Consider the following 24,967-nt stretch of genomic DNA (forward strand, 5'->3'; position numbering starts at 1 on the left):
AAGAATATTTTGCAATTTATTTTATCCATCTATCATCAATAGTTTATGAGATATCTTGATATAGGACGAGACATCAGCTCCAAGACTAGACATTTTTATTAGACCAGGCAGTATATGACTCCTCATATCTGATTAAGTTTTATTTAAATCATTTTAAGTCCTAATCAAAGTTTATTAAGAAATGTTTCAAGAATATTCTCCAATTTATTTCATCCATCTATCATCAATAGTTTTTGAGATATCTTAATGTAGAGCGAGACATGAGTTCCAAGACGAGACATTCTTACTCGACCAGGCAGTATATAACTCTTCATATCTGATTAAGTTTTATTTAAATCATTTTAAGTGCTAACTAAAGATTATTAAGGAATATTTTAAGAATATTCTCCAATTTATTTCATCTATTTATCATCAATAGTTTTTGAGATATCTTAATGTAGAGCGAGACATGAGTTCCAAGACGAGATATTCTTACTCGACCAGGCAGTATATAACTTTTCATATCTGATTAAGTTTTATTTAAATCATTTTAAGTGCTAACTAAAGTTTATTAAGAAATGTTTCAAGAATATTCTCCAATTTATTTCATCCATCTATCATCAATAGTTTATGAGATATCTTGATGTAGAGCGAGACATCAGCTCCAAGACGAGATATTCTTATTCGACCAGGCAGTATATGACTCTTCATATCTGAGTCAGTTTTATTTAAATCATTTTAAGTTCTTATCAAAGTTTATTAAGAAATGTTTCAAGAATATTCTCCAATTTATTTCATCTATCTATCATCAATAGTTTATGAGATATCTTGATGTAGAGCGAGACATCAGCTCCAAGACTAGACATTCTTATTAGACCCGGCAGTATATGACTCCTCATATCTGATTAAGTTTTATTTAAATCATTTTAAGTCCTAATCAAGGTTTATTAAGAAATGTTTCAAAAATATTCTCCAATTTATTTCATCCATCTATCATCAATAGTTTTTGAGATATCTTAATGTAGAGCGAGACATGAGTTCCAAGACGAGACATTCTTACTCGACCAGGCAGTATATAACTCTTCATATCTGATTAAGTTTTATTTAAATCATTTTAAGTGCTAACTAAAGATTATTAAAGAATGTTTTAAGAATATTCTCCAATTTATTTCATCTATCTATCATCAATAGTTTTTGAGATATCTTAATGTAAAGCGAGACATGAGCTCCAAGACTAGACATTCTTATTAGACCAGGCAGTATATGACTCCTCATATCTGATTAAGTTTTATTTAAATCATTTTAAGTTCTTTTCAAAGTTTATTAAGGAATGTTTTAAGAATATTCTTCAATTTATTTCATGCATCTATAATCAATAGTTTTTGAGATATCTTAATCAAGAGCGAGACATGAGCTCCAAGACGAGACATCCTTATTAGACCAGGCAGTATATGACTCTTCTATCTGAGTCAGTTTTATTTAAATCATTTTAAGCCTTAATCAAAGTTTCTTATAAAATGCTTGAAGAATATTCTTCAATTTATTTCATCCATCCATCACCAATAGCTTTCGAGAAATCTTGATTTCAAATGAGTCGTAGGCAGCAAAAGGGACCTCACTATTAAACTTTGGATATCTTACGTAATTTTGTTTCAATCAATTTATACCAGGAATAAGCTTCATAGATGGATGCTCCCTGAATATTCCTCAAATAACTTCAGTTAGCTATAATTACCAGTTTTTACTAAAACGTGCTTGTGCAATAAAATCAGGATTTTTTCCAGAATCAACCCTCTCTACGACCTCTCGCGCAACGGTAGAACCCGTTCGCCCCCGTCCGGTTGCGAAAACTCCTCCGACTCCCTCGAATATCCCGAAAAGTCCCGCGGTAAAAAACGCGCATCCGCGACCCCCCGATCTCAACCGAATGCGAGCGAGTTTACGCGAGAAAAAACCCCCGAGATCGACTACGACGATCCGCCGACTTCGGATAAGTTCGAGTCGAAAAATCGTCGTGAAAAATCGAGCAGTAGCGGGTACGGCGGGAGTAGCATGATGGAGAATGATGGGGGTAACGACCGGTTAAGGTTGGTCGAGGAGGCCGGAGTAATTTTAGAGCAGAATCCTGCTTACGTGAAGTCCATTAGGGTGAGTAAGGAGACGGGTAGTTTCTCTTTAATTGAATGTTTGCCGACAGATCGCAGGCAGAGGGTTTAAAACCACGAAATCGGTGCCATCGCAACACTCGTCCTCTTCAGCTGGTGGTACCCTTACGACCATACCGGAGGGTAGAGTGGACCTCCCTATACCTCAGCCCATATGGCCAGGTAATTTATACATTTATTATATTGTAAAGTAAGTAGACTCTAGGCTGAAAATCGAGAACTGTCGGACAAAAGGGCTTATAACTTTGGTTCTATTAAGGGTAGAGAAACGATGTTTACCTTTTTATAATCTAAAAATATGGGGCTTCAACTCGGTTATTTAAAAATTTTGATTTGTCTTTTATTTCTTTTATTTTATTTTAGGACAAGGCCACTTTAGACTCTTGTACACGGCCTTCGATACAGGTCGCAAAAGTTCTTTGAATTTTATGAAATTTAACGGGCCTATTAGGGCTCCCTTAAAGTTGAACTGTACAGTTTTTGGCTATTGTCAGTATGCGGGAAGTTATTTTTTTTGATGTCAAGTCTTTAGTGATTTAATTCTTTGCATAGTTGTTAAATTATTTGAATTGTAATATACGTTCAATGTCTATGGAAATACCTGTTAAATAATGATCCGTTATATCAGTGTGAACCATAAAAGGTTGGTAACAAAAAAGTAAAAAAAAAATCCATATAAAATATTAATACATATTAAATCCCGATTAGATTTTTTTTTATAAGTAGGACCCACTGTGTTGTAATTTTTGTCTAGCAAAATGCCTTGTATGATCCACTGTGTCGCATGAATTATAATCGTAATAATACACGGTAAATTCTAAGACTTCAAAACTTTGCCAAATTATCACGGCTAAAAGAAGACGATTTGGTAAAAGATATGCCCATATTCAGATTCTCCAGAGTCTCTTGAATAATTCCATACCAATTTCAGGAAGTTGTGACCTATTTTAAGCATTTTATCAATGAAATTAAGAAGCAAGTCCGAGCCGATTCATCCACGATGACGCCATGTTGTCAAAACCGCCGTAAAAGTCGGCATTAATGTCGCGCGTAGACGTCAAAATCGACCATTTTCAGACGATGTTTTAGGGTATAAAAAAAGGGTTTTACCTTATGATTTGTATATGGAAAAATAATATAAAGCCTTAGGAACAGATTAACATCAATTCTGGACCGATTCCAATTGGTTTTAATAGTTAAATTTCGATTATAAAAAGGGTCTTTTATCGCCGTTTTCGTTGCCATGGAGACGCGACCATAGGCTTGTTGACACAGACCTTGTCCCTATACTTTTACATTGGGCGCTGGACCGCTAACTATATTGTACCATGAGTTGGCTCCCGTGGTGTCGACGGTATGACTGGTTGATTGGAACGGCTTATTTTTTGGGGTTTTTCTTAAATAACAGCGCGTTGCGGAAAAACGGTAACATTTGAAGAAAAACGGTTTTTAGTGGATTATAGCCAGATAGTGTCCGGTGGGTTCAGAAAAAAAATGGTTTTTGAAGGTATGGCAGTATTAAGCGTCAAAGTTAAAAAAAGATGTAGAGCAAAAACTACTCTACGTAGAAAGTTGTAGACTACGTCGAAAAATAGGTTATAAAAAGTTCCTAAAACGCTGAAAGTTTGAAATCTCTAAGTGCCTCCATTAAAAAGTTATTAAGAAAAATAGAAAAAATCGGTCAAAAAGCTTCATATTTGTTCATATTTGGTTCATATTTGTTAACACAGCTCACCTTGTATAATACCTAGCGACTTCAGTAATACCTCTATTTAATCCTAAAGGATTAGGCTTTCAAACAGTGTAAACAAAAAAATTAAAATTTCTTTTTTGTAGTAGAAAAAAAAATATTTCTCTAAAAATTCACTTTTTTTTTTCGAAAAAAAAACTTTTAGGTTTAAATTCGCTTATCTCGGAAGCAGTTTATTTTTGAAAAAAATAGTTTTAACAAAAAAGAAAGATACGTTTACGTAGAAAAGGGCTGTTTTATCCACATTATCAGGAACGTTACCGTTTAGGCCCGACAGCCGTTTAAGTCCGCGAGGTACCGCGCAAAAAGTTCAAAATTCATTCACAGAAAAATCCGACTTCTAACGGGTTTATCTTAAAAAGCGCCCTTTCAGAGTTGCTTTGCATGAAGGCCTTTGACGTCAATGAGTTTCAGAAAATTCGGCTTAGTCAGTTTTCCACAACGACTTAAACAAAATTTTGTCAAAAATCGAGCAAAATTTTTTTTACCATTATATACGCTCGTTCTTTGTGCATAAAACGGTAAAAACCCGGAAATAAAATTCGCCATAGATCCAAAGTTATTAGCGTTTTTGTGTCGCAAATCGGACCTCCATCATTTTTTTTCAGGTGCGTTCTTACGTTCACCTTTTTTAATTAAACAGTACTTTTCAGGCCCATTAGACCATAGAGGCTTAATAAATGCTTACGCTTACGACTCATTGGTGGACGAAGCCTTACTCTTCTACACCAGTCTTACTAACCACCATAACATACAGGACGTCCAACAGAAGTTGGACAGCTACTTCGACCTCTCTGTAAAAGATTTATTAGTAAGTTCTCAAGCTCTGTCTAAGTAAGGTCTTATGTAAAAATTGCAGCTTGATCTTCTAACCAGTATAAACCAGACGTTGGAGGGCAAAAGCCATACACCGGAAGAAATGCTCCAAATCATAAACGGGAAGATCAAAATGAAGCTGGACGCCCTGAAGAGTAACACCGAAGAGGAAATGAAACGTTTGTGCGTCAATCTGAGCCGGAATTCGAAAATAAACTCGGTTTTAAGGTATGCACCATTCGAGTTATGTAAATTAGTTGCGCAATTGGTTCTTAATGGATTTTTAGAGCGTTCAGTCACAGTTCGTCCAGCGGTCACTCGTCGTCCAGTGGCAGACAACGCACCTCCAGCTTGAACGAGGAGGATATTTACCATATCGCCTCTGGATCGTCCAGTAGTGGATTTAGTGATAGTCCTCCCGGTCAAAGGAGGGTTTCTACACCACTACTACCCCATTTATATGGTAAGTTTTTATTAATGTTATTGGGCACTTTGTTTGAATTTGTGAAAGTGCAAAAACCACATCTTTTACCGTGGAGTCATCAGTATCAAAGTTGAAGATCAAGTGATTATCTGCAAGAATCTGTTATTCTTATTTTGATCGCATCAGTCGTTCAGGAGTTACGGTTATTTGAATTTTGGTTTACAACAGTAGATCCTTGGTGGACCAGGCTCAGGGTTTTTGCTTGATAACTTTTGATCTACTGACGCTAGAGTCATGAAATAAACTTCTTTTGATTAACAGTGATTCATTCTAAAATATTGATAAACACTACTAAAACTCTAAACCCAATAGCATCGGAGATATCTCATTTATTAGACTAAATGTCTCTTTCCAGGAAGTCATGACACGAAAATCGCTTCTATCTTCTTTGTTAGTTGATCTACAGTCATAAGAATCATAAGAAATGTTAAAGAATAAACGATTACCTACAGGAATTCATTAAAACTTTCTTCACGGGATTCCTGGTTTAAAAGATACGGCTCCTTGAATTTTTCTTCACGTCAGTAGACCATTGATAGATCAGGCTCGAGGTTTTTGCTTGATAACTTTTGATCTACTAAAGTTAGAGTCATGAAATAAAATTCTTTTGATTAACACTGATTTATTCTAAAATATTGATAAACACTACTAAAACTCTAAACCCAATAGCATTGGAGATATCTCATTTATAAGACTAAATGTCTCTTTCCAGGAAGTCATGACACGAAAATCGCTTCTATCTTCTTTGTTAGTTGATCTACAGTCATAAGAATCATAAGGAATGTTAAAGAATAAACGATTACCTACAGGAATTCATTAAAACTTTCTTCACGGGATTCCTGGTTTAAAAGATACGGCTCCTTGAATTTTTGTTCACGTCAGTAGACCATTGATAGATCAGGCTCGAGGTTTTTGCTTGATAACTTTTGATCTACTAAAGTTAGAGTCATGAAATAAAATTCTTTTGATTAACAGTGATTTATTCTAAAATATTGATAAATACTACTAAAACTCTAAACCCAATAGCATCGGAGATATCTTATTTATTAGACTCAATGTCTCTTTCCAGGAAGTCATGACACGAAAATCGCTTCTATCTTCTTTGTTAGTTGATCTACAGTCATAAGAATCATAAGGAATATTAAAGAATAAACGATTACCTACAGGAATTTATTAAAACTTTCTTCACAGGATTCCTGGTTTAAAAGATACGGCTCCTTGAATTTTGCTTCACGTCAGTGGACCCTTGGTGGATCAGGCTCAGGGTTTTTGCTTCATAACTTTTGATCTACTCAAGCTAGAGTCATGAAATAAACTTCTTTTGATTAACAGTGATTCATTCTAAAATATTAATAAACACTATTAAAACTCTAAACCCAATAGCATCGGAGATATCTCATTTATTAGACTAAATGTCTCTTTCCAGGAAGTCATGACATGAAAATCTCTTCTATCTTCTTTATTAGTTGATCTACAGTCATAAGAATCATAAGGAATGTTAAAGAATAAACGATTACCTACAGAAATTCATTAAAACTTTCTTCACGGGATTCCTGGTTTAAAAGATACGGCTCCTTGAATTTTTCTTCATGTCAGTAGACCATTGATAGATCAGGCTCGAGGTTTTTGCTTGATAACTTTTGATCTACTAAAGTTAGAGTCATGAAATAAAATTCTTTTGATTAACAGTGATTCATTCTAAAATATTGATAAACACTACTAAAACTCTAAACCCAATAGCATTGGAGATATCTCATTTATAAGACTAAATGTCTCTTTCCAGGAAGTCATGACACGAAAATCGCTTCTATCTTCTTTGTTTGTTGATCTACAGCCATAAAAATCATAAGCAATATTGAAGAATAAGCGAGTATCTACAGGAATTCATTAAAAGTTTCTTCACGGGATTCCTGGTTTAAAAGATACGGCTCTTTGAATTTTGCTTCAGGTCAGTAGACCCTTGCTGGATCAAGCTCTAGGTTTTTGCTTGATAACTTTTGATCTACTAACGATAGAGTTATAAAATAAACTTTATTTGATTAACAGTAACCGGCCCTACAAGTCTAATACTCATTGAAGCCCAAAACCCATTACTACTGAAGATTCTGAGCTGTTGAACAATAGGTCCTTCTCCAAGTACCAATAACACCAAAATCTCTTATAACTTCTTTGGTAGTTGAGTTACAATCATTAGAGTCATGAACAAGTTGATGGCTCATTAAGTACCTAATGATTTTCATTAATATTATTTTTATTGGATAATTGGTTCCAGAGATATGACCACGTTAACAGCCCTTTACTGGATCTGGCTCAGAACTTTTGATCTACTGAGGCTAGAATCATGAAATAAACTTTATTTGATTCCTATATTATTCCCTAACAATCCAGCACTTATAAAAAACTCAAATTTCAGGTCGAAAACACTCAATCTTATCCCATCCAGACTCGACATTAACCAAAGGCATCAGAAATGCCCTGATTTACGGCACCCTGTGCAGACATAAAATGGCCCCGCCCCACAAAGACCTCTCCGGCATCATCATTCATCCCCACATCAGGGAGAAACTGGACAAACAGGCAACGCCGCCGGTCAATCCAGTGGTGGAAAATGCCGGAAAAACGTGTGAAAATGTGGGTGCGAATAGTAAATCGGGTGGTTTAAAGGGTTTTAACTGTGATAAACGCGGTTTTGTGCATTTGGGACGAGACGAACGACCCAGTGTGTGGCAGTTGTATTATGGAATGAAGGCGGAGGGTAGCAAGAGGTATCCAGATGGTGATCCTAAGAATGTACCTGTGTTTGTAAGTTAATTGTTTTTTTCCTAAGGGTGTGTGAATACGGTTGTTAAAATAGTCGAATTTGCGAAAAGTGAAAGTGACCGAGGCGTCGATTAGCAAAAAATATGCCTCGTTTAACGTACCAATCGATGATCCGTGGGATGCCTTTATGAGCCCCCTTAATGATCCGCGGATTTTCAATGATAAACTAAGTAAATAATAATGAAATATTAAGAATTAAATAATTAGCTCGGGAAACATAACGTGGCCACTTTATTGATGTTTTAGTATACGGAAGTGCACTTAAAAAGCTATTTGGTGAAAGTCTACTCGCAATTGAAGCTAAATCACTTATTATCGTAAGTTTCAAGAAAACAAAAACTGAAATTATATTTTTTATGTCAAAAAACAGTTTGGGCCACTGCCTCGCCACTGCATGTCCTGCCTGTCGCCTTCTTATTATGACGTTATTCTTCTATGTTGACAAATGACAGCTACATTATTGACAAACGTAGTCTTGACAGTTGGTTTTTTCCATTTGATTGCTTATGGATCTTTTAGAGTTAAGACAGTTTTCGAAGCCATTAGAAAGTGTCACCACTAATTGACATGTATGACATTTGAAGTGTCATTTAACGTATATCCCTACCGGCACCCTCGCTATCGCTATCTTACGGACGACAGACATAGCCATAAAAAATAGCGAAACGCATGCGCATTAATATTGTTTGGATTATTGTCAAATAATAATAATTAGTTTACTTGATTTACTAATTATTATTTTTGTCTGATTCTAGAGCTGCAAAATCCTCAATCGTATTCTTACTTTAGGTACTTTCTGATTTTTAAATAACGCTACCTAATTAAATAATTAGAAGTTATATTGTAGACCAAATATTAATAAAATATCTATAGTTTGTTTAATATTAAATAAAAATGAGGTTAGAAAATTTCTTGGAATTCTTGGAAACTCTCTCTTTCCATAATCTTAAATGGAAAACGCCTCTGCAAACGTCACAGTGACAAGTAACAAGAAGTTTTCCGAAACAAGGGTAAGCTGTCATTTGTCAACTTTTTTTTGACAGATGACAGTTACGTTGTTAATTAAATTTTCTCTTTGTGACATTTGGTCTTCTCCATTTGTTCGACGTATGAAGAGTTTTTGATGAATTGATGTTTGCAATGACTTCTCCCATTTGTTCGATCCATAGTTGTCAAGAAAATATTACAGCCCCAAAATACAAGAGTAATTTTTTTAAATTAAATTTAATTTAATCATTGTTGGTTACTTATAAATAAAATATAATATTAGACTGACCAACCCAACCCAAAATTGAACAAACAACATTGACAGGTATGGCAGTCAATTACGAGTATTACGACAAAGTCAGCAGTTGCTATCAAGTTTAAGTTCGTTTCGTAAGTATCGTTTAAAGTAGGAAAGAGAGTCTCTCTTTCTTTATCATTGAGTCCCTATATAGGTGGCGCCGCCCTTTCGAGCCATTGGAACTATTAACTGTCAAGTGTGCGAAACTTGCGATGATTTGACATTTCTCTTATTTCAATTTCTCTATGCTACGTCCCCTTAATTGTATCAAATATGGTACCATTGTTGTGTCAATACTAGCTACGTTTACAACGGGGGTACCAAATATTTAATACTTGGATCAAATGAGGTCACGAGGACTATTTTTTCGCACTAAAATTTGATGCTTCCCAAACAGGGTAGATTCAATTTCGTTTTTTTTTTCGGTGTAAACACCTAGGGCCCATTTTGGAGTACCAAAATGACAAGTTTGACATTTTATTGGAGGTTAGCTTACGAGGTTTTTATTTTTGTACACGAAAATACAGAGGACACGCTTAAGCCTTGAAAAATACATTATTTTTATTATCTTTAAACAATAACACTTTTAAAGGTTTAGAGGTTATGTCCTATAATTCTTCGTCTAAACTCACTTCAACTGACATTTTGATCCTGGACTAATTTAACCCTCAAAATCAATCCTTGTAAACAGGGCTATACTAAATAAAAATATTCTATCATTTGATCCATGGACCTAATAGATCGGCACATTGTAATCGTAGCTACTGGCAACTGGTTGACGAACTATCGTACGTGTTTTTCAGGCCTTTAGTGTCTTATAGTACGATTAAAAGAGAGAAATTCTTTTTTTATTTCCAGTTCTCGTATTTTTTTTTGTGTAGTTACTGACAACACTGTCACATACAGAAGCCGCATAGGTTATAAGTGTGGATTAAGGACTGCTAGAATAGAATAACAACGAGCAAAATTAAAAGGCAGTTTTTGTTAAATTTACAACAATTGTATTTATTTAAACAATGAACAAATACGAACAACAACAATAACCAACATAAACAGTACATGTACTTCTCCAAATTCTTGTTCCAAACTGTTGCTTCGAAATAAAACTCTCTCAACCTTAAGTCTTCTTGCACTGCGTTTAACACGTTTTCTTGTTTTCTAGCTTGCTCTTCGTTTTCTTGCTTCAGATTGCCTCTCATAATTTGGATCAGGTCTTGATTCTTCTTGTTTGTGGTCTCGTTCCTTTTGTTCTTTTCTCTGTTCGAATAGAGAAAGAGTAAGGCAGAACACCTATAACGCATTTAATTCGTTATGTTTCCCTCATAAGCAAAAAAAAAATAAAAGAAAATCCGTGATTCCACGACAAGCCATAAAGTATCCGTCGTCGTCGTGGTACGACCCTGAGCGTCGCCGTCGCCGTCGCGCGACTTTATTCGCGCGACCGATATTCACTTCAGCTTTTTCCATCGGCATGCGCCACCTTGGGATCCGCCGTGGAATTTTCGTAATTAACATTCTTAACCTCGATCGGTATGCGCCAACTTTTTCGGTTACCCCCACCACCGTCACTTGATTAAAATCTTATTTTTGTTTGTTTGTTTGGGTAGATCCCCCGAAAGGGGCGTCGTAAACTAAACTGACCTACATCAAACCCGTCGTTTTGTAATAATAACGCGTCTAGGCGCGCCTAGACGCGTTCTATTAAATAATCAATTAACGTGTGTACACACCTTAAGGATAAATGATCCATGGTATAGTAAAGGGTGTTTTTTTGAGAGGTATACAAATTTGAAGTGAAATAAAACTATAAAAAAAAAATATTGACATGGTATTGGTTTTATTAAAAGATATTGATATGCCATTAGTGCTTAAAAATGATTTCGGGCATATGAGCGCCACGGCTGGTTCGGATGTAGCGTAATCGGGAAGTCTAATTTTCGACCACTTTTTCAAGCATCTGGGGCCGTATCTCGGCAATAACGCGGCGAATGTTTGCTTCCAAGTGATCCAACGTCTGTGGTTTGACTTCACATATCCCCAAAGAAAGTAATCCAGGGGTGTGAGGTCACATGGTCGTGGAGGCCAGTTTACAGGTCCATTGCGTGAAATTATGCGATCATGGAATGTTTCCCGCAATAAATTGATAGTTTCACGCGCTGTGTGGCATGTTGCACCATCTTGTTGAAATCAAAGCTCTGCCACCTCAAGTCCGTTCAACTGAGCAACAAAAAAATCATGGCTCTCTAACGTTCTCCATTGCCTGTAACATTCTGGTCGATATCATCTTTAAAAAAATATGGGCCAATGATTCCTCCTGACCATAAAGCGCACCAAACTCTGACTTTTCGGGGGCGTCTCAACAAAAGCTTCTGGATTTTCTCCACTCCAAATTCGGCAATTTTGCTTATTGACGAAGCCGTTCAACCAAAAATGAGCCTCATCGCTGAACAAAATTTTTGATTGAAAAAATGGGTCAAGCTAAATACTGTTTTTCGCCCATTGACCGAACGTACGGCGCGCATAATGGTCACGCGGTTTCAGTTCTTGCACAAGTTGGATCTTGTGAGCTCGCAAGCCAAGATCTTGCCGCAAAATCTTCCACAAAGTAAATGGGCACAGCCTAGAGATGTGTCGATCCAGCTATTTTTGAATAGCAGTTGCTTTTGCTACTGCTACACAAAAATAGTAGTTAATTAAAGCTGCTATTTAAATAGCAGTTACTACAGTGTTACTTTATAAGTAGCGAGTAGCGTTGAAGACAATGACAAATAACTTTATAAAGAATATTTGCTTTTTTTTAAATTTATTAGCTAAATTTTGAATTTTCAGTTCAAAAATTTTTGTCATTCAGTGTTTTTTTGTTTTAAGCAATATTTTGTTGAAACTTTTAGTGTAGGTGCTCGTTGTCTTCGCTTTTTGTTTAATAAATTACAACTCAAACCTCAAACTCTCAAATGTTAATTATCGAAATAAGAAATTTCACCGCAAATAATACAACAAAAGAGAGGTATGAAACAAAATACTGTGATTGCTAGCAGGCACGAACGCCTGGGATTCACAGACAGGGCTTTATTCTCGATTTGCTATTGTTTTTCTGTCTCTATATTAAACGATTGGCGGGCGCCTGGGATTCACCGTCGATAAACCAGTGGGAATGCGGGTTATTTGCCTTTTTTGGTGGGCGATTGGCCACATCCAGTCCTATGTGTTAGTTATTGTGGAAAAAGTAGCATATATAACGTAGTATCATAGTAAGATAAAAGACAATAGAAAGGTGTGAAATATTTCAAAATATTAATTCACAGTTAGTGTGCTGTGTTTGCTTGTTCGAAGTTTAGAATTTAAAAAGGTAAATTGCATGTTTTGAAGTTGTTACTTATTTGTATAATTATTTAGGTTCTTTCATTCAACTAACAACATGAATAAGAAATCAGATATTTGGAACTTCTCATTCTCAGATGAAGATGAATACAAAGCCAAGTGTAATATATGTAAGTTAGTTTTTTCATATAAAACGTCTGTAACGAACCTTAAAGCACATCTTAGCAAAAAACATCCTTCTGTAAGACTGCATCAATTTGAACGTGTTCAGAACACTAGAGAAGCAAATACTGAACAGCATACCCAAAACGGTGGTACTTCTACTGTTAGTGAACCCTGTAGTTCTAATACAAGTGTGTTGCCATCGACCTCGCCATCGACTTCTAAAGCAAGTTCATCAAATATAATTCCCTTTGCTCGATCTGAAGCTAAAAAGATGCAGCAACAGTTAATGCCTGAATATACTCATAAGTGAATTACAATGTCCAACAAAAAAATTTGGACGAGTTTCTATTGAATCTTGTTATAAAAGATTTTCAGCCATTTTCCGTGGTTGAAGACTCCGGTTTTAAAGCTTTTATTTCAGCTCTAAACCCTAGGTATAAATTGCCTACTAGAAAAACTTTAAGTAATGCTCTTCTTCCAGGACGATTTGAAGAAGTGCAGAACAAAGTTTCGGATGTTTCAAGAGAAGTCACATCTATGACAATTACAACAGACTGCTGAACATGTCGAAATACAGATAGTGTAATGGCAGTTACAGGACATTTCATAGATCCTGAATTTAATGTCAAATCTGTTCTTTTGGATTGCGTTGGGTATGAGGGAGGACACAGCAGTAGGAATTTAGCAGATAATCTTTTAAATGTTGTTTCTTCTTGGAATATACCTGAAAAATCTATCTTGCTGTGCATTTCAGATAACGCTGCAAATATAAAGAAAGCGATTACTGTGGACTTAAAATGGAGGCATTTTGGTTGCTATGCACATACCTTAAATTTAATAGTAGCCGATGCTCTAAAGTTAATTCAGGAAGGGACCTTAAGCAAAATTAGTAAAATTGTGACACATTGTAAGCAAAGTACAAACGTCAAACATAAATTCGATAATGTTCAACGACAACAAGGCAAAGAACCAAAAAAGCTCAAAAAGGACGTAGCAACAAGATGGAACTCCTCATATATAATGCTAGAAAAATTTGTGGAGAGTGACAAATGGGTTGAAAAATGTTTGTATTGAGATGTTGAATAGCAATCAGTTTACTACCGAAGTTTTATAAATTTTATAAAAAATCTTACACAAAACATAACATCGCGGCTTGGAGATTTAGAGCCCAGTAAGACCCTAATTGTGTCAACATTTCTGGATCCAAGGTTTAAGAATATTGGTTTTAGTAATCCTGTCGTTTTAGATAAGGCGAAGGAATATGTTACTAGTTTAGTACCTCAAAATATAAGAGCAAAGTGCGAAACGACTGGAGAAGCAGGTTTAGAGGTTGGTGCCGGTAACGCGACGTAAGAAAAGCTACTATTTGACCTTTGGAAGCAGTTTAATAAGTCGGTGTCATCTCATCCTAAAGTCAATCAAAGTCCGTAGGCACGTGCTATAGTTGAAGTAAACCGTTACTTGGAGGAAAAAATTATCCCAAGGAACGAGGATCCTTTGAAGTGGTGGGCTAATAATGGTGCGGTTTTTCCAAATTTAAGCCATGTCGTCCGATGCAAGTTTGGAACAGTTTGAACTTCAGTTGCATGTGAACGCATGTTTTCAAAGACTGGTCTTATTATTTCGGAGCGGAGAAGTCGCGTTAAGTTAGAGAAAGTAAAAAAAAATATGTTTTTAAATGTTAATCAAAAATTACTTTGAGTTTTTATTACGTTTATTATTTCAGACTTTTTTTCTATTTTTCACTTCTTTTAACGCTTTTCCCTGACTGTTATATTTACTATATGTTACAGTTTTATATACTCTTGTTGAATAGCTAAGTTTCAAGTTTTTCTTTAATAAATATTTATAAATTAATAATAAACAAGTTATTTCTATTCCATAGAATATATAATTTTTTTCGATACAGCTTTTTATTAAAAATGTAATTTTGTTTTTTGAAATTAAATATTTTTTTCCAATTAATAGTTTTTTTAATATTAAATTTAACGGATAACAATAAAAATATTACACGGAAACAAAATATAAAAATATTTCCGTATTTCCAGTCACGCCATAACCCATCTCTATCCGCTACTTTCATAATCATAATATATTTTCAATGTCCAAATCCCGAATACTCCCGTTTCCCGTTTCTGTTACACTCATCGAATCGCACTTCGCGTCGCAGTCGTGTATTGCTATTCCATTTCCCAGCTATCGTGACACTCGCGTCAATAGCCGCTCCGTATGCAATTTTAGTTGCTACAAAAATAGCAGCTATTTTTTGAAGCCGTAGCAGCTAACATTATTAGAAATCAAATAGCAGTTAAAAAATAGCAGGCTGCTATTTAGCAACCCATCTCTAGCACAGCCCCAATTGTTGTGCACGATAGCGAATCGACTGATTCGGGTCCTCCTCAACACTATGCTCCACAGCAGCAATAACTTCTTCTGTGCGCACTTTATGGCGTCTTTGTGGATGCGTATTATCAACTAGAGTATGTGTGGTACGAAAACGATCTATGGTTTTTCGAATAACTTGCTCGGATCGCCGATTATGTCGACCGTAAAATGGACGCAGCGCACGATAAGTTTCGCGAATTGAACTATGATTTTTAAAATATATTTGCACAATTTGAAAGCGTTGTTCTGGAGTAAGTCTATTCATTGTGAAATGGCAAACTGTACTGACCACGAATACACCACCAACTGTCAAATTGACAATCACCAGAAACAGTTTTGACAACTTAAAATCCAAAAACACCCTTTATATTAGTTTTACTGTTCAAAACATTACAGTTTGCATTACCTATCTTTAATGGAAATGTTGTCATCACGAATAACTGAAAGTTCCCTTAGTACGTTCGAGTTTTATCTATATTCAGTCACAGCTAGAACTACATATCTACATAGTCCCCAGTGCAACTAAGCTGAAAATTACACTACCTACAATGGCAATTTTTTCTTTGCTTAGTTATCAAGGATCTGGATCAACCTATCCTGGTCGTTTTTTAATTCTTCAAACGACAATACTCATATAATATGGATCAATTTAATTTTTACATTCAGAATCCTTTATAACTATTTGGGCTGTGATCTAAACGAACTATTTGACAAAAATCGGGATATTAGAATCCGCGGTCACACATCAAAAAAGACAAACATTCATTCTAATAGACCGAGGGATTAATAATGTATGACATTTTAAAGAAGTAAAATATCGAAAATTTATAAAAAACTGAATAGAAAAAAAAAAGGTTCTGAGGTTATTTGTCACGCATTCTGTCACGAATTTTCCCTTTTATGTCTGTGCAAATTTTTTCACATTTTTTATTTTTTTTCTTGAAAAAATAATGATCAAGCCTGTAACATTTATGGCCTTGGTTCCATTGGGCCTTATATGCAACAAATTCAAGGCCGACAATTTTACAGGCTGTCACCAAAATTTATTAAAAAAGTTTTTTCTTTAATTTGTATGTAATACACAATAAATTATTGTTTCAGGCAGTGTTGATCAGAATTCACTGCCTCTGCGTATTTCTGCACTAAGAAACAGCAACTTGTTATTGAAATTAATTTTTCTCAAAATATTTTCATGAAATAAATTGTGCTGGATTCATTCCTTGAAATGTTGTTTATAGTCCAAAAGGTTTTTAATTTACTCTGAACTAAACCAAGTAACAACGTCGAAGAATATGTATATTTGGGACATTGCATCAAACTGCCGAAATAAACAGACGTGTTCGTTTGACATGGGCAGCCACGGGTGAACTGTCACACGTCTTGAGAAATGAAACTATTCCAATTAATTTGAAAAGAAAGGTCTTCAATGTCTGCTTACTGCCCGTGATGACTTACGGAATGGAAAGCATGACACTCACTGTTAAATCAGCCAACAAGCTTAGGACCACCCAAAGAGCCATTGAGCGGATGATGCTAGGAATAAGCCTGAGAGACCATATCACTAGACAAAGAACTAAAGTTGAAGACGTCATAACACGCATAGCCCACCTGAAATGGAGCTGGGTAGGACACGACTTGAGATGGTCAAGACACATCGTTCAATGGAGACCTCGCATACATAAACGCAGCGTTGGCAGACCACAGTTACGCTGGCTCGATGATGTCAAAAACAAAGTAGGCAACAGATGGCGTCAACTGGCACAGAACAAAGAAACATGGAAGAATATAGGGGAGACCTGTGTCCAGGAGTGGACTGTGAAGGGTTGCTGAAAGTAGAAGAAGAAACCAAGTAATGGACCCTGAGGTTCTTTGGATAGACTTTTGGTCATTTAAACTCAATTTGCTGAGAACTTGCATCAAATTTTTAATGAAACCAAGTGCATTGGGTTCAGGATTAAATTTCCTCGAAATTCAGTTAAAACCCAATTTTTTCAAAACCTGTATGTATAAAACATGTCAAATGTTTTTGCTTAATAGAGTGTTCGATGTTTGGAATTCGTTACCCATGGATGTCATAACTGCTCCTTCTGTAAACTGTTTTAAAAATCGTCTGGACAAATTGGACATGTTTAATGGTTAAATTTGAAAGCTGACATTTGACGATTTATTGAAATATATTGTAAGGCCTACTTAAGGTTTGTTCTCACAGCAGTAAGAAACAAGTTTTCGACAAATCCACATGCGCAATAGAGTAAAATGCGTTCGCACAGGAACTTCTGATCGGTTTCAAATCAAAAGTTTGATGTTCTTACACAAATTTCTGATCGTCAGCTGATAGTCAGACTTGTTTTCGGATTTATTTCAAGCAAAGTGTCAGAGAGTTCGTGTAGCCAGTCAACGCCGATCTTCGGAATATGAACATAACCTCTAAATTGTTGTTTCTATTTTGTCGTTTTGTATAGTCCTTGATATTCGTTTTGAAAATTGTATTTTATATTTTTGGATTAGTGTAAACATAAACATTAAGAAAACAAGTGCTTTTGAATCGTCGGAAGAATCTGATCAGAATTATGTTGATTCTGACACAAACTTTTAAAGAAGATTTAATTGAAGAACGGATAAAGCCCAAAAGTCAAAACTATTTTCATGAAACTGTCACCCAATTTAATAGAATAGAATTTCTCGAGCATTTTAGAGTAAGTCTTGAAGTAGCAAATAATCACACAATCTTAAACTCTATTAATAATATACAGCTATTTCAAGGTTGTAGTATAATTTTTGTTTTGTTTGTGTTTTATTTATTTTCCCATTTCTCACTGGGATAAAAAAGTGAGGTTATTTTTCTTCTCCACTCAACCCGTATTTGATGTTCGCACAGACGGTTTCAAATCGATCAGAAGTTGTAATATTTTACGCATGCGCATCAAGAATGGTTTGAAAACAGTTTCAAACTTGTAAGAAATTTGCAGTGAGAACAAACCTTTAGTTAATAAAATAATAATAATAATAATTATTCTTAAAATAAGTCAATTGATCATTTCACTAAATTTAGTTATGCCGTTCTCGAATTACATTGACTACTTGTAGATGCTCAAAGACAGATCTAGAATTTTATTCAAAAATATATTTGAAACAAAATATTGATATTATATAGTAAAAACTTACACTATCAAAAGAAAAGAACAAAATATAAACACATAGGTATCTGAAGAACCCTGCAGAATGCATTATACCTAAGGTGCCTTTCACAAATACTGCAGGATCTTCTGACAGGAGTCTATTGCAAAATCTCGCAAACGTGTGAAACTTCTGAGACCAACCTGCTAACCACGCTCTAATAGAAACTCCTCAAACTCAATAGAAACTCCTGCCCTATAAGCTGCCGAAGTGGTTGCATGTCCTGGTACTTGAAAATCGAGTGACATTAAAAGTAAGCTTAATGCACTTGCTTAATCTCTGTGATGACATTGGATCAAAAGATTTATTAACTGTTTAACATTTTTATTTAAGATGAAGTTGAAGTCTATGGCCTGTAATTAACGATAGCAAAAGTTTATAACCTGTATAAAAATGTCTTAATGGTTAGTGACTTTAATTTTCTGAATATATCTTGGAAACCCAGTGAAGACCTACCTGGATGCTTGGAAGGGGTTCTATTTACTTGCTTTTTCAGGATTGTCTCAGTTCAACGGGGTGGCTAATAAATCTGCGTCAATTCTCGATCTCTGCTTTTCAAATCTGGATTTATCCTTCACTATTAAATATAACGCTCTTGCTAATCTTGATCCATACCATCCTCCTCTTGAGCTGGTACTGCCTTGACTTAAGCCTAAATATTTAATTTCACCTTTGACTTATTATTGCGACTTTAAACATGCAGCTTTGACTTTGGTGATAATCTGGTTCCCTGGCTGATTATGCAAAATTTAGCTTATTAAGACTAGAAACCAATTCTAAGCAATTACGTTAGTAGGGCTGAAAGTGCTTTAAAGGAGAACAGTAGGTCTTGGTTCTGGAAGTTCATAAGATCTCAGTCTAATGGTGGTTCCAATATTCCTAATGTAATGCTCCTTGGTGACACTAAGGCTCATATCGTCCATTCCTAAGCTTTTTGAGCCATGTATGGAGGCTGTTCTAAAGAAGGTTTTTCAATAGATTTTGGTTGATCAATAACACGGATTTGAACGACTTTATTCTTTAGATATAATTTTTTTATTTAAGGATCATTTGATTTTATTAAAGACTAAAAATTTACAATACAAATATGTAACAGTAATAAATAAAATCACTTTTTTTTTTACTGAAAACCTGGACTTGCTATAAATCAAATAAAACATTACCCATGCATGACATTACTGATTAATTAAAAATAGCATCCTTAAAACAAACCAAACCCATGCTTACGACATCTATTGAAAAACAAACTCAAACGATATGACAAATGGAGTTTCATTACGCAATGTTAACAACGTCATTTCTGTCAATTTTGCCAAGCAAGATGGCCGACATGCGATTACTATATAACAGGAAAGTCAATTACAGTATACAACTGACTAAATTAAATTCCGTTATAAGCTTTATAAACTCCATACATGTGTGAACCACGAATTCAGCTGAAAATGTCATCATACTTTAGGGACAGTGTACTAACGATACAACCCGCGAAATTTGAAAACTAATCTCGTACACCACAAGGTTTAAGAATTACAGCTTTGGTTTCCCAAAATTTGTTGACCGAAAGATTTTTTTAAAGTATTTTATTGGGACCAAAGTTTAAGGAACAAATTCTGCAATTCTTATAAATATTCTATGGTGTAATTTCACAACATAAAAATGTATAAAATAATTTTTATGTCACCTATCTGCAAATTTTCCAACGCAGTGCCAATGAAACAATTAATATATTAAGTCTTTTTGAATTTAAAACACACAAACAAATTCACTAAACACAATGATTGCAAGATAAATAATATAATGATAATAATTGTTTTGTCTAATGTGCTAAAAGTTGCATTATCTTTTTTTTTCTCAGCGCCATCTATACGAGTGAAATTAAGCTCGATGCGAGTCAATATTGACAATTAATGATCGAATGTTGCGCCCTCTGAATGTCAACTAACCGGAAGCAAAGATGTGTCTGTAACGTCATAAACTATGGCGCCAAATTTGACTTTCGTTCTACTATATCGTGCGCTTAAAATTAGTGGGAATTATAGTGGACAGATTGAAAAAGTGGTAAATTGGGACATTTTTTTGTTTCCACAAATGCTCCGTTAATCACTATTTCTATTTGTGATACCAGATAAATAAAAAATATTCACAAGTTATACAACAAAAATTAACACGTGTAAAAAACGTTAAATAAATATAAACAATGGTCCACAATGTATACACATACAATTGAGTTTTACCTAGAAACTATATTGTATGAATAGCAAAGCTTGCAAAGCAGAATTTATACAGGGTGTTACAAAAGGTAATTCCCTAATAATGTTCCTTAACAAATCAAATAATTTAACGCTCATTTGACATTTACCGTTGACTCTTTGAACTGTTGGCACACAATATTCAAATCAGTCTTGCCGTCTCGCAACAGCGACAACAACAACAACAACATCAATAAAAAAAAATCAAGATAATTATTATTGATTTCAAATGGAATTCTTTAACAGTCGAAAAAAGAAACTAATGGATGTCTCTCTGTTGCTAAATGTCACGATATTTGATGTTGATTTGGCAATAAGGCGACCTACGGGTGTGTGATTACCAGAATTGTTTGATTAGAACATTGTGCACTTAAATTTAGAAGTTTTTCGTCCACTCATTACGTAATTTATCAGTGGCCCAGAAGCTTGAACAATAATATCCTTCTGCAACTCCGATATAATTAAATAAAATGTAATAATAAATCCTTACTAGGCAAGACAATAAGTCATTTACGAGTCCCCAAGGGAAAAACCGTATTGTTCATGTAATTGTTGTAATACATTGCAACAACCCGTAATTTGTTTAAACTAATTATTAATTATTGCCACAGGATGCTACACTAATCAAAGGTCATGAAGTAAACATATTAGGTAACGAGTGTGTTAAAGTAATATAAGCAAATGGAAAACACTTTCTAGTAACGTCACTTTGACAAGTGACAAGAGATCAGAAATCTCCATTGTTGCCAATGTTGCTGATGAGGAGAAAAGAGAATTGCATTAGCACACAAACGCTAGTTTAATAGTCATGCAAATACCAGTTGCAAAATGGCGAAAAAAAAGGACAAGAATTAAACACAAAGAGTGTATACGTGATTACAGCTGGGTGATGTTTGATCTTTTAGTTACGGCCTTCGAAGGTCGTTCTTTCGCCTTTCGACGACTCAGGTTCTCGAAACGTGGTTGTTTATTTTTCGATTATGCGGCGCCCAAATTTCTCGTGACGCAATTCTCTCACATCGGACATACTAGAACGGATTTTTTCTGTTTTTACGCCACCATAGAGAAATGAATATTGAATACTTTTAATTACTCTATGTGCGCCACTTAAAATCAGAGGATAACGATCAAAAAGAAAGCCTAGAGGTACTTCTTCAGACTCACTTCCCGGGATCGCAGATTATTGAAGATAACCAGGAACCAGTCACACCTCCAAAACCCAAACGGGAGAAGTAAAAGGCTGGCAAGCAAAATCCCCACAACTAACAGAATCAAATGGGCAATCGAAAGCTTTAAGCCCTACAAATCTCCAGGCAAAGATGGAATTTTCCCAGCTCTGCTACAAAGAGGCTATGAGATACTAAAAGTACACCTACAAAAAATCTTTAAAGCCAGCCTCATTTTAGGACACGTACCACTAGCTTGGAGAGAGGCTCATGTAATATTCATACCAAAAACGGGGCGTCGTCCTGAAAACGAAGCAAAATCATATCGCCCGATAAGTCTAACCTCCTTTCTTCTAAAAACAATGGACCAATACATAAGAAGCGTAACTCTTTCTAGAACACCGCTCCACCCTAGACAATTTGCCTACCAAGCAGGCAAATCTACAATAAGTGCACTGCACTGCCTCGTAAGAGACATAGAAAAGTCAAACGACTGCAGAGAAATTGCTCTTACTGCATTCCTTGACATAGAGGGAGCATTCGACAATACCTCACACCTGTCCATAACAAAAGCCTTGCAAGACTGGGGGGTGGAGGCCCCCATCGTAAAGTGGACAGGATCAATGCACAAGCACCGCTCCATCACAGCAGAAATAAATGGAGCGACAGCAACAGTAACCACAGTAAAAGGATGTCCCCAAGGAGGGGTTCTGTCACCTCTACTGTGGACATTAGTAGTAAACAAAATTCTTAACATATTAAGTAGATCCGGATTTACAGTTCTAGGCTACGCAGATGACCTGGTAGTAATAGTTAGGGGCAAGCACGAGGGCGTAATATCGAATCGAATGCAAAGTGCCCTAAATACTATACAAAACTGGGGCGAAACTGAAGGATTATCTTTAAATCCTAGAAAAACAATTTTAGTGCCGTTTACCAGAAGAAAAAAGCTAGAACTCAGAGCACCTATATTAAACGGAACTCAGTTAACATTTTCTAACGAGGTGAAATACCTGGGGGTTACCTTGGACCACAAACTAACTTGGAACAATCATCTAGACAAGACCATTTCCAAAGCCATAGTGGCAATCTGGACTCGTTGGCAAGACATGGGGGCTAAAACCGAAAATGGTATACTGGATCTACCAAACAGTCATTAAGCCCATCATCACATACGCTTCGCTGGTATGGTGGCCGAAGACCAAACAAACAACCGCACAGACCAAATTAAACAAAGTCCAAAGGCTGATATGTCTAGAAATAACCGGGGCAATGTCTACTTGTCCTACCACAGCCTTAGAGACACTGCTAAATATGCCTCCACTTCACATAAGCGTGAAAAAAGAGGCAATTAACAGTGCTCACAGGCTTTTCTGGGCTCACAGCTGCTGGGGGTTTAAGTGGTCACCTGCGCATCCTCGAAGAAATTAAACTGGAAAATGCCAGCAAACCACGTGACCACATAACGGCCATGCTGGATCTAGAAATTCCAATCGAAGTGATCATAGATGATCGCCAATCATGGGAGAAAAAAAGAAGTACCAATGCATCGCTATGGTACACAGACGGTTCCAAACTAACAGAAGGAGCAGGACTGGGCGTGTCAGGCCCTAACATCTCCAGTCACTGGGCAAATATCCTAACATCTTTCAAGCTGAAGTGCTTGCCATAGACATATGTGCAGAAGAGTGCATCAACCAAGGCCTTCAAAGAAAACACATATTTATACTATCAGACAGCCAAGCTGCTCTAAAGGCCCTGAAGGCTTTTAAATGTGATTCAAAGCTAGTCTGGGAGTGGATGTACACCATGATGGTTAAACCCATAATCACATATGGGGCAGTGGTGTGGCATGACACTACAAAGTTAAGTACAGTAAGGCGTAAACTTGACAAGGTTCAAAGACTTGCATGCGTATGCATCACAGGAGCTATGAAAACATGCCCCACAGCAGCACTGGAGGTCATAGTTGACCTGGCACCTCTTCACCTGGCAGTAGAGGGAGCTGCTAAAAGGGCCATGTTCAGATTAGCAAGGGATAAAACGAACAGTAGGGACATTGATCAGAGAGCCTGGGTATCTCAAACAAGATCCATTCCCCTGTTCGATCTTCCCAAGGACGATATAACTCGGGAATATCACTTTGTTAGGAATTTCAGTACAAAAATTGACAGCAAAAGTGACTGGGAAAATGGATCTGTCGCCCGCTCACTTAAACAGAATACTATCAAATGGCACACAGATGGTTCTAAAACCGAAAAAGGAACAGGAGCTGGAGTATTTGGGCCTGGCACCAAATACTCAGAGCCACTGGGAAAATACACCAGTGTCTTTCAAGCGGAAATACACGCTATAGAAAGATGCGCTCAATTAATCCTGAACAAAGACTACCTCAAGCAGGACATCGCAATCTTCACCGACAGTCAAGCAGCCATAGCAGCACTGAGTTCACATGTCATCAGTTTTAAAATGGTAAGAGACTGTTTGGGCAAACTTAATGAGGTAGGAAAGAGAAATAAAGTCACAATATTGTGGGTACCTGGACATACAGGCGTGCAAGGTAACGAAGAAGCCAATATTCTGGCAAAAAAGGGATCTGGTTCTCAATTTGTAGGACCGGAACCTTTCTGCGGCATAGGAAAGAATACTTACCTATATGAGCTTACAAAAATGGAGGATCAACTCAGAGAAAGCCTCTGGGATGATCATCCAGGGTTGAGACACTCCAAGATGTTCCTTGGAACCCTCGACCCAAAAAAATCTAAAGCTTTAGTAAGTTTAACTAAAACTAAACTACGGATTGTAACAGGATTCCTAACAGGGCACTGTCACCTTCGAGAACACCGCAGGAAACTAAAACTAGAACAGACAGGTGAATGCAGATTCTGTGGGGAAGAGGAAGAGACCTCAGAACACCTAGTAACTACATGCGAAACAGTTGCCGAAAGTCGTGCCATGCACCTCGGTAATTATGAAATTCCAGAAGGAAATATCTCATTACTGGAACCGTCACAACTACTAGCCTTTATTAAAGCCATAGGATTGTACGAAGTAATTTGACTTGAGAATAACATCAAGCAGTAATTAGAAAGGGGCACACAATAGATCTTTTAGGTCGCAGTGAAACTTCACCCTTATTTTAATCTTATCTAATCTAGTCTGGGAGTGCAAACAAACCCTAAAGCGCCTTACAACAAAGAATCAA

The 24,967-nt window shown here is 36.1% G+C and overlaps 1 protein-coding gene across 1 annotated transcript in view; it reads left to right on the forward strand.

Moving 5' to 3' along the window:
• The window catches only part of LOC126743252 (uncharacterized), a 65,450-nt gene that overhangs the window by 16,146 nt on the left and 24,337 nt on the right, over positions 1 to 24,967 (forward strand). The window contains exons 3-8 of the mRNA XM_050450249.1: positions 1,764 to 2,127; positions 2,177 to 2,306; positions 4,548 to 4,705; positions 4,754 to 4,938; positions 4,998 to 5,173; positions 7,608 to 7,996. Coding sequence (XP_050306206.1) covers positions 1,764 to 2,127; positions 2,177 to 2,306; positions 4,548 to 4,705; positions 4,754 to 4,938; positions 4,998 to 5,173; positions 7,608 to 7,996 — 1,402 coding nt within the window. The remainder of the gene's footprint in view (positions 1 to 1,763; positions 2,128 to 2,176; positions 2,307 to 4,547; positions 4,706 to 4,753; positions 4,939 to 4,997; positions 5,174 to 7,607; positions 7,997 to 24,967) is intronic.

Source organism: Anthonomus grandis, chromosome 12 (assembly GCF_022605725.1).
Source record: "Anthonomus grandis grandis chromosome 12, icAntGran1.3, whole genome shotgun sequence".
NCBI classification, from domain to species: domain Eukaryota; kingdom Metazoa; phylum Arthropoda; class Insecta; order Coleoptera; family Curculionidae; genus Anthonomus; species Anthonomus grandis.